Source organism: Moschus berezovskii, chromosome 10, assembly GCF_049115385.1.
Source record: "Moschus berezovskii isolate FMDL1 chromosome 10, NW_MosBer_1.0, whole genome shotgun sequence".
NCBI lineage: Eukaryota > Metazoa > Chordata > Mammalia > Artiodactyla > Moschidae > Moschus > Moschus berezovskii.
In genome coordinates this window covers 95,235,804-95,249,598 of record NC_142469.1, presented here as the reverse complement: position 1 = coordinate 95,249,598, position 13,795 = coordinate 95,235,804, and the positions used below count along the sequence as shown (strand labels likewise).

General features: G+C 43.9%; 1 protein-coding gene across 1 annotated transcript in view; it reads right to left on the bottom strand.

The window, feature by feature from the left end:
* Positions 1-1,162: 1,162 nt before the first annotated feature.
* The window catches only part of MTHFD1L (methylenetetrahydrofolate dehydrogenase (NADP+ dependent) 1 like), a 187,935-nt gene continuing 175,302 nt past the window's right edge, over positions 1,163-13,795 (bottom strand). Inside the window, exons 27-28 of the mRNA XM_055433111.2 lie at positions 10,001-10,121; positions 1,163-2,528 (exon numbers count right to left, since the gene is read on the bottom strand). Of these exons, the coding sequence (XP_055289086.2) occupies positions 10,032-10,121 (90 nt within the window). The 3' untranslated portion in view covers positions 1,163-2,528; positions 10,001-10,031. The remainder of the gene's footprint in view (positions 2,529-10,000; positions 10,122-13,795) is intronic.

Below are 13,795 nucleotides of genomic sequence, written 5' to 3'. Positions count from 1 at the left end.
CCCCAGTCACCTCCCCCCTGCTTTTTGTTAATCTCTATAGTGTGTTTCTCTGTCAGCTTTCAGAGGATCCTTCTGGTCGGGGTCTTAACCTTTGCAGGTGTTGCTTCAGGATGCTGAGCAGACAAGGAGCAAGGCCGCATGTCTGTGTGCCATGGTGGGTCACCGGGGCTCTCACATTTCTGGTCTGTTAACAGTTTCTTATATTTTAGTTACAGAGGCAGAGAGAAAAAAGGGTCTACCCTTCTTGGGAAGGTTTCTAAATCCAACAATGCCAAAGGTCATGTGATTTTTTTAAAAATTCCTGTCCTTTCTTGGCCTCAGAAGAGTTGGTAGGCAACTAGCTCTTTTCTAAAATAACATCTTCTCCTGCCCGTGGATGCCTTGAGTCACCATGAGATGATAAGCCCATTAATTAACCTGCCAAAAGACCTTTCTTCTCAGTGGAGACTGCTCATCACTCAGCAGGAGTGTATCCTAGTAGGGTTAGTGGACGAAAGAAAACAAATCCATCGGGACATGAGTTATGACATCTCAAGGAGTTAAAACAAGCCCATAGGAGGGGAGAACCGCAGTGTTCCCAGCAACACCTGGGGCACGCGTCCTTCAGTGTGAGTGAAGCTCTCCCATATCTGTGTTCAGGATGCTTTTGTCCCCTTCCTTTTTTTTTTTAAATGAATTGGTGACTTGCCTAGTGAAAGCGGGTAAGGAAAGAAGTCTCGGGCCTAAAGTCCTTGGAATATAGGTTTGAGAGATTTTTTTTTTTCCTAAAACATTTTCAAAAACAGAAAAGGAAACTTTAAATGGCAGAGGAAAAGACTAAGCAGAAGGGAACTACTTAAAAATCATTTCAAAAGGAACTTCCCTGGTGGGCCAGCGGTTGAGAAGCCACCTGCCAATTGCAGGGGATGTGAGTTCAATCCCTGGTCAGGGAAGATCCCACATGATGTGGAGCAACTAAGCTCGTGCACCATAGCTACCGAGGCCTGAGTGCCCTAGAGCCTCAGCTCTGCAGCAGGAGAAGCCACGAAAATGAGAAGCCAGAGCCCTGCAATGAAGAGCAGCCCCCGCTTGCCACCACTAGAGAAAGCCCGTGAGCAGCATCAAAGACTCAGCATAACCAAAAATAAATAAATAAAACTTAAAAAAGAAAGAAAGGCTTCACTTTGAAAGAAAGGCGATTTACTGGGCACATTTATACAGAGAACAAATTGACTGTGAACCCTCATAATCTTGAAACAGGTTTACATACCGGAGATACCAGTTCACTGGCTATCTGGAGAAGCAGACACTCAAACAAACAACAGGGACCTAGGGGCAGGTAGGGGGGATGACAATGGAACTGTGACACTTGAGAAACACAAGCAAAATTATCCTTGGGGCGTCTTTGCATGGGGAGGCTTTTTAGTTATGCAACAGTGTTTTGGAACAAATCAAACTGCACATAAAGATACACTATGGGCAGAGCAGCTAAAAAGCAGGGTCACTGAGGGCACGCTGCAAGAACATACAGGATCTGATGGCAAAAGGACTTTTGCAGGATGTGCCTGGGGGACATTTAAGATATTTATGGTTACTATTTTACTTATACTGCTTAGAGGACAATCACTGCTTGTTTATTCCTGAATCCTTGGTTTTGTCTTAACTTTTATATAATTTTATATTATTGTAGGGAAAATAAAAAGGAAACAGGAAAGGGTCAGGAACTCCCGGGAGGGGAGAAACAGGCCACAGAACATTCTTTAGCCCAATTTAAGGGTGGGACAAATGGAAAAACACTTGCCAACCACCCAACCTTAAAGAGTCACTTCTCTTGCCCTATAGGCCTTTGGGAGCTTAACGGCCATTGAGATTCACTCAACGGTGGAAGAAACTAGCATAAACCCATTAGTTTTTAGGTAAGTGATGTAAACTTCACTGACACTCAAAAGTCATTCTGGATATAAAATGCACTTTGTTCCAAAGGATATTACAACCTGCCAGTGGTCAGAAGATTTCATAAGTGACCTGATATTTCTCTGTCTGTTATTTTTCCCTTGTTATCTTTAGAAAGCTCTGGTTGCACTGACTATTTTCCAGGAAATCGGTGTCAGGTAACAACCCCACCATGAATAGCTACCTCGAGAGAGTAGCGAGTTTTATCTGGAGCTGAAAACATGTTGGTTGGTTTTCTACATACATGTTTATTTTCAGTTCAAAGACCAAATAGAAAACTCCATCGTGGAAAATGTTACCTGTTCGTTCACACTCTTTTAATCCCTCAGCCCCCATAAAATAAACGTTCTAAAGTGTAAGCAGTGGGAAATCATGTAAACTCTGCAGAAATAGAAAATAAATTAGTTTCTTTCAAGACTTGGGGGAGGTCCTTTTCCTGAATGCTAGACTCTGTTGCAAACAGAATCTGTCTTGAAGGAAGAATAAATCTTTGGCCTATTTCACCATTTCCCCAGCATTGCGTAACAGCATATTTCAAATTCACTTTCTTCTCCAACTGCAACAAAAAGGCAAGGAGTAGTTTGCATTTGTGGAGCCTGAAAGAAAAAAACAAATTTTTTTTAGTGGTTTAAGAACGGCCTTTTCCTCTGGTGTCAAACTGTTCATATGTTATAGCTCTAAAGCTGGAGAATCCAAGAAAATTTGAGAGCAGATAAGTGATTCTATTCACAAGATAAGGCTGGGATCACTGCTTGGAGTCTTTTTACTTAGGAGCAATGGAGAATCTGATTCTGCACCACTTAGGATCGAGCCAGCATGGACATGGCAGGTTGCAGTTCTGAATTTCTGGAAAGATTTTGCTTGGGGGCCATGGCTGAAATCCTCTGACTTCTAAATTTGGGATCTACAAGTTTCCAGGATACTGCTGAATGGGAACATCCCAGGATTTTAGATTAGGAAGCCTGTTGCCTTGGATTTCAGTTTCACTTTTATCATAGGCTCAGAAAGCACAGTCTGAAAAATTCCTCTAGGACAAGAATGGAAGTGAGTGGATCTGGAATTTCTTACTACTGTTAAAGCTTTGCTGTTTTCTCACAGAGGATGCTAAGACTCTCTGCCACTGTAAATCCTGCAGTCTTTCAGGAAAAGAAGTGATCAAACCACATTTTAAAAAGAACAAACAAAACACCTAAGTTAAAGAAAAAAGTGTTCACCAGGAGAAATGTAAATACAAGCACTTGGCCTTTGATCTGAATTTATACACGGAGGAATTTATCTACTGGGCCAAGAGTTCAAACTCAGCTGGAATACAGTGAGCCGGCCTCCCACGGCTGAGTGCAGGGTCTGGAGCCAGAAAGGATGCTTGATTAGCTTCAGAACAGAAGACCATGATGAAGGCAGGGGACGAGCCATTCCAAATACTCCCCTAACGCCTGATTCACAGGGACGGGGGAGCCTGGTGGGCTTCTGTCTATGGGGTCACACAGAGTCGGACACGACTGAAGTGACTTAGCAGCAGCAGCAGCAACGCCTGATTCAAGACAGGGAAGTAAACAGAAAACAGGAGGAACGCATAATAAACATTATCAAAATGAAAATATTTTTGATGTTAGGAAGGGAAGTTTCCCTGCTGCAGACCTTGCCTCTCTACTCAGTGCCACGCCAGGCTCACAGTGATGGCTCTGGTGACCCCAGAAGGGAGGCACAGTGGCTCCTGGGGAAGGAAGAGGGGTGCTGTGCTGTGTGGGTGGCGGGAATGAGGGTGGGCTTGGTGGAAGACCCTCGGATTAACCACGCGACCTCTATATCAATGACTTAGTATTTAAAGGGGCTTAGAATCTGTGGTTCCATATTTTCAGAAAACTCAAAGGGTGGGTGGGTATGCTCCTGCTGCTAAGTTTGCTTCAGTCGTGTCCGACTCTGTGTGACCCCATAGATGGCCTCCCACCAGGCTTCCCCATCTCTGGGATTCTCCAGGCAAGAACACTGGAGTGGGTTGCCATTTCCTTCTCAAATGCATGAAAAGTGAAGTTGCTCAGTCGTGTCCGACTCTTAGCGACCTTGTGGACTATAGCCTACCAGATTCCTCTGTCCATGGAATTTTCCAGGCAAGAGGACTGGAGTGGGGTGCCATTGCCTTCTCCGAAGGGTGGGTATAGAAAGTCTATGCATTAAAAAAAATCAGAAATGCAAGAGTGAAGGTGCAAATGAATCAACTGTCTGGTGTTTATTCAGTGGGGGAAAAAACAATTCTAGTTTATTTAATACGACATCTTTGGAAAATAGAACTTGGAGTGACGCGACCACAAGACACAGACTGTTGGCAGCAGCGGGAATATGCAGGAGGCAAGAAAGGGATTCTTTCCTAGTGCCTCTGCTGGATGGAGTGTGGCCTTGTTGGCCTTGATTTTGGCCTGTGAGTGTGTGCTAAGTCGCTTTAGTTGTGTCTGACTCTGTGCAACCCTATGGACTGTAGCCTGCCAGGCTCCTCCATCCATGGAACTTCCTAGGCAAGAATACTGGCGTGGGTTGCCATTTCTTTCTCCAGGGGAACTTCCTGACTCAGGGATGGAATCATCTTCTCTTACATCTCTTGCACTGGCACGCGGGTTATGACTTGTGACAACCAGGAAGCTCCAGATTTCAGCCTACTAATGCTGATTTCAGATTTCTAGCCTCTAGAACCACAAAAGGATATGTTTCTGGTATTTTAAACCACCAAGTATCTGCTATAGCAGTCTTGGGATAAAAGACGCGTGCACACACGCACACACACTCACATACATCTCATAGACGAAAGGAGTTGTTCTCTCTTCCTTATTTAACTAAGAAAATTTCAGACTGTAAAGAATCCTCCTGCAATGTGGGAGACCTAGGTTTGATCCCTGGGTTTGGGACGATCCCCTGGAGGAGAGAATGGCAATTCACTCCAGTATTCTTGCCTGGAGAATTCCCATGGACAGAGGAGCCTGGTGGGCTACAGTCCATGGGGCTGCAAAAAGTTGGACATGATCAAGTGCTAAGCATACATAGCACACACCCTTGTATCAATTATTGGTAATAACACTTGACTCTTGGCTTTTCTTTGCTGAAAAACCATCTTTTATTGGTTCCCATTGTTGAATAATAGAGGTTAAAGTTAAATATGCTACCAATGTGACTTTAAAAAATAAAAATGAAAAGTCAGCCTCAATAGTATTTGTAAAGTTGATGCTGACATATTTTGACAATTTTTAAAAGCTGAAAGGTGACTAATTTAGAATCTTTTGCATCATGGTTTGTTTGAGATTTGAGAAGAATTAACTCTGCATCTCTTATTAGTTAAGGTGTGTAGCAGTCACTGGGTACTTATTAACCAGTCTGAATGTCTGATTAAAAAATGGCTTCAGTGAAATGGAGAGAATTTCAGGTTCACGGCATTTAGTTAAAACTTTTCCTCTACAAGTTCTAACCTTTTTAAAACAAGTAGTCAACTATAACTAATGTCATAACTGAAACTTTTCTTTTTTCATTGACCAGGAATTTCTTATATATTAGCCACATATAGATTTAAAGTTATTAGAAAAATCATGTTTCCAGAGTTTACTATTTTCTGTGCCTTATTTAAAAAAAAAAAAGATTATTAGACCCCCTGCTCCCCAGGAAAAGTTTCCTTTAAAAGTGAATTAATTAAGAATCTCACAGCTGTCAAACTTCAAAACATTCCCTTTCAGGTAGATAGGGGAGAGTTAATTATCACCATCTTTCAGAGATGTTACAGATGTCACCTTAGACTTAATTATCACAATTTTTTATTTAAGTAGCTTGGGCTTCCAGCCTATTTTGGCTCCTGCCTGGGAGTGGAAAACAGGGGCTCACTCTACTCCAACGATGGCTTCACGTGAGGAACTGAAGACCTTTTTCTTGAAAAACAATGATGAGGAACAATTTTTGAGCTGCTTCTTGAAAAGACAGTTTCAGGATTAAAATCAGAGAGTTTAGGAGCGACCCGCAGAAACCCCAAAACTCTATGGTTTATAGTCTGGGGATAAGAGACTTGATTCACAGAAGCCTTGCAGGCAGCGGCCACTCAAGATTAATTTATGATTATTAAATATCACTGAAACTTTCTGCTCCAAAGACAGTTTGGGGAAGAAAATGAACTGGTATTAATATTATACTCCTTTCTGCACATGAAATTCAAGAAAAACAATGATAGCAGGACCAGAGTCAATTTGATTCCATACTAATCATAACATTGCACATCAGAATAATGTAAGGGAGTGTCTGAATCCTTCAGGAAATCTGCCAGGCTTTCTTGAATTCATTTGAATCCTGCCAAGATTCAGAAATATGATAAAGATTCAAAACAAGAAATCCAAAGCGGAGGGGGAGTCAAACCCTCAAATTCAGTCATCTTCTAACAAAAGACTGACCAGTAATGTCACAGGATCAGTTTCACTGGGACAAACAACTTATTTTAATTAGTTCCATTTGGTAACATCCAAAGGAATGAATCATGCCCTTATTCTGACAATGGCAAAAGCATGACAGGGAAAGTTTGGAGAAGCAAGAACTCAAATTGTGCTGGTTTCTTGACACCTCTTGATTGGAGGAACTCTCACCATTTCCTGGAAGGTGAGATGAACAGGGAAGGAGAGGAAGTGGAAGGGAAAAATGGAGAAGCTTCTTCCATATGGGACATGTCACGTCTGCAACACATTTTGCAAAGAGTAAGAAGAGCGGTGCTCTGCAGCTGAGTCCACAGAAAGATCTGGAGTCTGAACACCATGTGAGCAAAGCAACCCACCAAACATTTCCTCTCCCAAAATATGCCAAAATCTGAGTTATCATTCAAGCTTTAACATTTTTATTTTATGCATTTTTTAATAGCCAAAGACCTCTGACTGTTAACTTTCCCAGTTAACTTCATTATTCTAAGGAGACCCTGAGAGGGAATGTTTGCTTTGTACAGTGGTTTTCTCTTACTGGATCACCTGCAATTATTCAGGCAGCGTCAAGTGATGGGTTTTGAACTACTGCCCACCAAGGCTACAACAGGGTTTGGCAATTCACACCAAAGAAAGAAGTCTTGGATAAGTGAGTGGGAAAAGTCATTCAAAGAGAGAGTTAAGAGGCAGCTCTAGTATACTTTGACTGAAAAGAATTTTGACAAAGTCATAGCTTTTAATACTCAAATAATTACCTTTTGTTATTAAAAAAAATTCACCTGGTTATCCCCAAATCACAAGTCTGTTCAAAGAACTGACTATCATCTTCCAGAATGGGCCAAAATTCATTTACCCCGTGACAATGGTTTGGTTTGGGACAGAAATGATAGGGTGAGACCAAGAGTAAGAGGATCTGGGTTGAGTCTTGGCTTTGGTACTTATCAGCTGTGCAACCTGCGCAAACTCTGGGCCAGAGTTTCTGTAGCTCTGACCTAACACTACCACCCATCGCATGGTGTCGGGGCCAGCGTGACATATGAGCAGGGATGGCGAAGCAATTCCTGATATAGCTGTGGAGCAAGAGGTAGGGCTGCGAGTGGAAAGGCAATACGATTCCTCTGCCGTCTGATGAATCAGGGCCATCTCTCGGCTACTCCCTCTCAGTGACCACAGGAAGGATCTAACTTCTTGGGAAAACACCTGCCTGCAAGGGGTACTTAGCACAATGTCTGGCCCATTGGAGGGAATCCCCACAGGCCAGTGTCCTGACCCCAAAACTCTGCTCAGTCCTTACTTAAAGTCCAAAGGGACACTTGTCAAGGGAACGAGGACACCAGGGTTTAGGTATAGGGGTGGGTGAAGCTGAGCACGTGCTGTCTGGCATTACCTGAGTCTTAACTGCAATAATTAAGGAATAATACGGTTTACATGACCTAGGAGGAGAACAAATGAAAATGGACCAAGAGACTGGAAAAGAACTGTCCCAGAGAGAGAGAAGAACTGCACATTCTTGTTCTGGAGAAAAACAATTAAGTGGCAGAGATGTGGTATGATGGGTTGACATGACAAGAGAGATTAGCCTGGACAGGGTCAACACAAAGTCTAAGAGAAATGATACTGTGATTTTCCCCAAGGCCTGGCTGGGAAACCCCAGCCTTCACACACATACACACGCACCATCGTATCAAAAGATGAAAATAACTCTTGTTACCAAAGCTCAAGTTTATGGGCTTCTCTGTTAAATGAGCCTCCCTTAGTTCATTTTCTGCAGTTTTCCTCATCAGTAATGACAAGGATAGGAAGTGTGGTTGTGGTTAAAACTAAATACAGCTCTCACTCCTCAGCAAAAAGCACACACGGACAACCCGAACACCACACACACAACCCAAATCCCACACTTCGTACTATCTTTTACCTTGCTCATCATAGCCTGAGTCTTCAGTGTGACAGTCACAGAGACTTAAGGAAACAAACAAACAAACAAACACAAACAAATTCCCCATGCAGCCTGCAGACAGTGAAACAATGAGGCGTCTCGTGAGGCTCAGGGGTAAAGAACCTGCCTGCCAAGCAGGAGACACAGGTTCAACCCCTGGATCAGGAAAGTCCCCTGGTGAAGGGAACGGCTTCCCACTCCAGGATTCTGGTCTGGAGAATCCCACAGACAGAGGAGCCTGGCGGGCTACAGTCTATGGGATCTCAAAAGAGTCGGACACGACTAAGAGACTACACAACGAACACAACAACAGGTGAAACAAACAAAAGTTGAGAGTCCTGTGTGACTGGCTTAGGGCATAGCTCAGGGACAACTGGAAAGAAGGGCCTTCAGGTCAAACAAGCTCATCTGGAAGGCCCAGAATATGCTGGCAAGAGGGAAGGGTACTGGGCTAAGGCCCAGGAACTGGAGGGAGAGGGAGAAGGAATGGGGTGTTTAGGGGGAAGGAAAGCATCTTGAGAATAGGTTGAGGATGTGTTTGATATATGGGTGGGGAAGAGCAGCTCCAGGTCTCTTAACTTCTGATGGAGAGTTTTCTAGGGAGGAGAATTAGGAGGGCGTTCTTTGTGATGGGAAGCCAGGGCAGAAGTCAGCAGGTATGGTCGTAGGACACAGGGGCAGACGTGAATGAGACCAAAGCCCCACACTCCCTCCTTGGGCTGCCTAAGCCAGCTCCAAGGCAAGCCCAACCCTCGACACTGTGTGGCTGTTGAGTCATCAAGGGCTCTCATTTCTGCTGCCATGTCCTTTCCTGTGACTCACAGGACCCCTGGAGCCAGAAGATCTGTCCCACCTCTGAACCTTTCCAGTGTTATAAGAGCCCAACCACCTGCTGTGTGACAGTGCAATGAGTTATACTGTATCCTCCAAAGGTACGTTGAAGTCCTGACCTAGTTCCTATGACAGTGACTTTAACTGGAAATAGGGTCTTAGCAGATAAAATCAAGTTAAGATGAGGTCAGCAAGGTGGGCTGCCATTCAATGTGCTTGGTGTCTTTTTAGGAAGAGACAGGGAGGAGACAGAGGGATGACAAGGATGGATGGCCACCACCAGAAGCTAGGAAGAGGCCAGCAAGGATCCTGCCAAAATCTGAATGTACGGCCTTTGGATGACACCTTGACTTTGGACTTCTCACCTCCAGAACTGTGGGAGCATAAACATCTGTTGTTTGAGTCACCCAGTTGTGACACTGTTATGGCAACCCCAGGAAAGAAATACACCAGGAGCCCTTGATCATATGGTTCTAACTCTGTACTAAGAGATGTGTGGTATAAGGTATAGTTGGTGGAGTTGATGACAGTAGATATTAGTTCTAATTCTAGAAAAAGAGTAATGAGTTTACAGGACTCCTTTGTTAGGGCAAGAGACGTCTTAAATCTATACTCAGAGATGGCGTGATTGACTTTCATTGGAATCAAATCCAGGCAAACCAAGGAGCTGCCCATCTTAAAACATATCCATACCCAGGAGTGACTGCAGCCATGACTGTAACTAGGTAGGGGTTCACAGTAACCAAGTAAGGAAATTACACATCAGACCATTTGCGTAAGAAATGTAAGAAAAATAAAACAAAAAGAGATCTGAACTGGGGAAAAAAGAAAGCAAAGAAAGAAAGGAAAAGGAAAAAGTCCAACAGCCGACCTGATTCGGGTCCTGTGAAAATCTTGCTCACTCAGAACAAGCCTTTAACCTGCTCTGTTTCTGTATCAAGATCTATGTCGTAGAAGCAGGGCCGAGTCGGCAGTCCTGGCATGGTGCTCATCTAGGGGAGAGAAGAAGAGATTACATCATTAGCCATGCTGCAGTGTGATCACTCTGGACAATGTCCCTCCAACGACATAAATTAACTCTATAATTCAGTTCAGCCTCATGTAACTTTCGGTTATACACACATGTATCTTTTTAAATCTACCATCTGCTATTTCAATCTTTGTTCAAGGAAAAGAAATCCCCCCATGGTCCCACAAGACCCCATAGCTCCCAAATAGTGACCTGTGAACCTTTTTTTCTAAGTCAAATCTTGATGCTGAAGCCCAACAAAGATGAGCCCCTCTGGCTGAAGGGGACAGTGTGTGTGGACGGGACCAATGACAGCCTCCTGACCACCCCAAGACACATTTTGGTAAAATCGCTAACTCTTGGAGCATGGTTTGAAAACTCCTGTTCTCCAACTGGTCTACTTTCCCAGCTAGAACTGTTGTTTATTGAGAACTTACTATATGCCAGGCATTGCAGAAGCACTTTACTTTTTTCTTATTACTTTTTTTTTCTTTTTGGCTGCACTTAGCTGCCCAACCAGGGAGAGAATCTGTGCCTGCTGCAGTACACGTGTGGAGTCAAAACCACCGGACTGAAGGGGAATTCCCAGTGCTTTACTTTTTTCCATCATTCCCCAAACCCTACGAAGTAGGTACCTTTTATCATTTCCATGTTACAAGGAACATAATGGAAGGTCAGAGGTGTGAAGTCATTTGCCCAAGGCTGCAAAGGTAATAGGGGCTTCCCTGGCAGCTCAGTTGGTAAAGAATCTGCCTGCCATGCAGGAGACGTGGGTTCAATCCCTGGGTCAGGAAGATCCCCTGGAGAAGGAAATGGCAACCCACTCTAGTATTCCTGCCTGGAAAATCCCATGGACAGAGGAGCCTGGCAGGCTAGTCCATGGGGTCGCAAGAGGCGGACATGACTTAGCGACTAACACACCACCACACAAAAAATAAACAGTAAAATGAGAAATTGAATTCCACTCCTGTAATCTCAAATTACTCATTTAAACACCACTACCACCACCGTGAGCTTTGTTTTCTGAATGTTGAGCTTCAAGCCAACCTTTTCACTCTCCTCTTTCACTTTCATCAAGAGGCTTTTTAGTTCCTCTTCGCTTTCTGCCATAAAGGTGGTGTCATCTGCATATCTGAGGTTATTGATATTTCTCCCGGCAATCTTGATTCCAGCTGGTGCTTCTTCCAGTCCAGCATTCCTCATGATGTACTCTGCATATAAGTTAAATAAGCAGGGTGACAATATACAGCCTTGACGTACTCCTTTTCCTATTTGGAACCAGTCTGTTATTCCATGTCCAGTTCTAACTGTTGCTTCCTGACCTGCATACAGGTTTCTCAAGAGGCAGGTCAGGTGGTCTGGTATTCCCATCTCTTTCAGAATTTTCCACAGTTTGTTGTGATCCACACAGTCAAAGACTTTGGCATAGTCAATGAAGCAGAAATAGATGTTTTTCTGGAACTCTCTTGCTTTCTCCATGATCCAGCGGATGTTGGCAATTTGATCTCTGGTGCCTCTGCCTTTTCTAAAACCTGCTTGAACATCTGGAAGTTCACGATTCACATATTGCTGAAGCCTGGCTTGGAGAATTTTTAGCATGACTTTACTAGCGTGTGAGATGAGTGCAAATGTGTGGTAGTTTGAGCATTCTTTGGCATTGCCTTTCTTTGGGATTGGAATGAAGACTGCCCTTTTCCAGTCCTGTGGTCACTGCTGAGTTTTCCAAATTTGCTGACATATTGAGTGTAGCACTTTCACAGCATCATCTTTCAGGATTTGAAATAGTTCAACTGGAATTCAATCACCTCCACTAGCTTTGTCCGTAGTGATGTTTTCTAAGGCCCACTTGACTTCACATTCCAAGATGTCTGGTTCTAGGTGAGTGATCACGCCATCATGATTATCTTGGTCGTGAAGATCTTTTTTGTACAGTTCTTCTGTGTATTCTTGCCACCTCTTCTTCATATCTTCTGCTACTGTTAGGTACATACCATTTCTGTCCTTTATTGAGCCCATCTTTGCATGAAATATTCCCTTGATATCTCTAATTTTCTTGAAGAGATCTCTTGTCTTTCCTATTCTGTTGTTTTCCTCTATTTCTTTGCATTGATCGCTGAGGAAGGCTTTCTTATCTCTCCTTGCTATTCTTTGGAAATCTGCATTCAGATGCTTATATCTTTCCTTTTCTCCTTTGCTTTTTGCTTCTCTTCTTTTCACAGCTATTTGTAAGGCCTCCTCAGACAGCTGTTTTGCGTTTTTGCATTTCTATTCCATAGGGATGGTCTTGGTCCCTGTCTCCTGTACAATGTCATGAACCTCCGTCCATAGTTCATCAGGCACTCTATCTATCAGATCTAGTCCCTTAAATCTATTTCTCACTTCCACTGTATAATCATAAGGGATTTGATTGATCTGGTCCCATCACTTCATGGGTAATAGATGGGGAAACAGTGGAAACAGTGTCAGACTTTATTTTTTTGGGCTCCAAAATCACTGCAGATGCTGATTGCAGCCATGAAATTAAAAGAAGCTTACTCCTTGGAAGGAAAGTTATGACCAACCTAGATAGCATAGTAAAAAGCAGAGACATTACTTTGCCAACCAAGGTCCGTCTAGTCAAGGCTATGGTATTTCCAGTGGTCATGTATGGATGTGAGAGTTGGACTGTGAAGAAAGCTGATTGCCGAAGAATTGATGCTTTTGAACTGTGGTGCTGGAGAAGACTCTTGAGAGTCCCTTGGACTGCAAGGAGATCCAATTTTAAAGGAGATCGATCCTGGGTGTTCATTGGAAGGACTGATGCTAAAGCTGAAACTCCAATACTTTGGCCACTTCATGCGACGAGTTGACTCACTGGAAAAGACTCTGATGCTGGGAGGGATTGGGGGCGGGAAAAAAAGGGGACGCCAGAGAATGAGATGGCTGGATGGCATCACTGAGTCGACGAACATGAGTCTGAGTGAACTCTGGGAGTTGGTGATGGACAGGGAGGCCTGGCGTGCTGTGATTCATGGGGTCGCAAAGAGTCGGAACGACTGAGCGACTGCACTGAACTGAACTGAACCACCACCGTATGGGCACTTCATAGTCTTATTTGGATAACTTAAGTTCCCGATTACCATTAGAAGTAGGCACTAATTTTAACCTCACTTTACTGACGAAGACAATGTGTGCATGCTAAGTTGTTTCAGCTGTGTCTGACTCTTTGTGACCCCATGGACCGTAACCTGCTAAGCTGCTGGGTCCATGGGATTCCCCAGGCAAGAATACTGGAGTAGGTTGCCATTTTCTCCTCCAGGAGATCTTCTTGATCCAGTGACTGAACCCACGTCTCTTATGTCTCCTGCAGTGGCCGGGAGATATTTTACCACTAGTGCCACCTGGGAAGCCTGAAGACAGGATGCTTAGGCAAAAAGGATGTGCTCAATGACACATCAGTGGTGGAGACAGAATTAAAACCAGGCCCGTGCTCCTCACCGCTTTGTTGCACTGTGTCCAGATCAGTTTTGCAAAGTGCACTCTTTGTCCACCTGCACCAGAGACCTTTGGTGAGCAGAGGAAGCCGCCCGGTTCCCTCTGGTGATGCTCACACACTAAACACACATCCAGGAGCCAGACAGTGAGGCTCCTGGAGAGTGCTCCCTATCGACTTTAGCA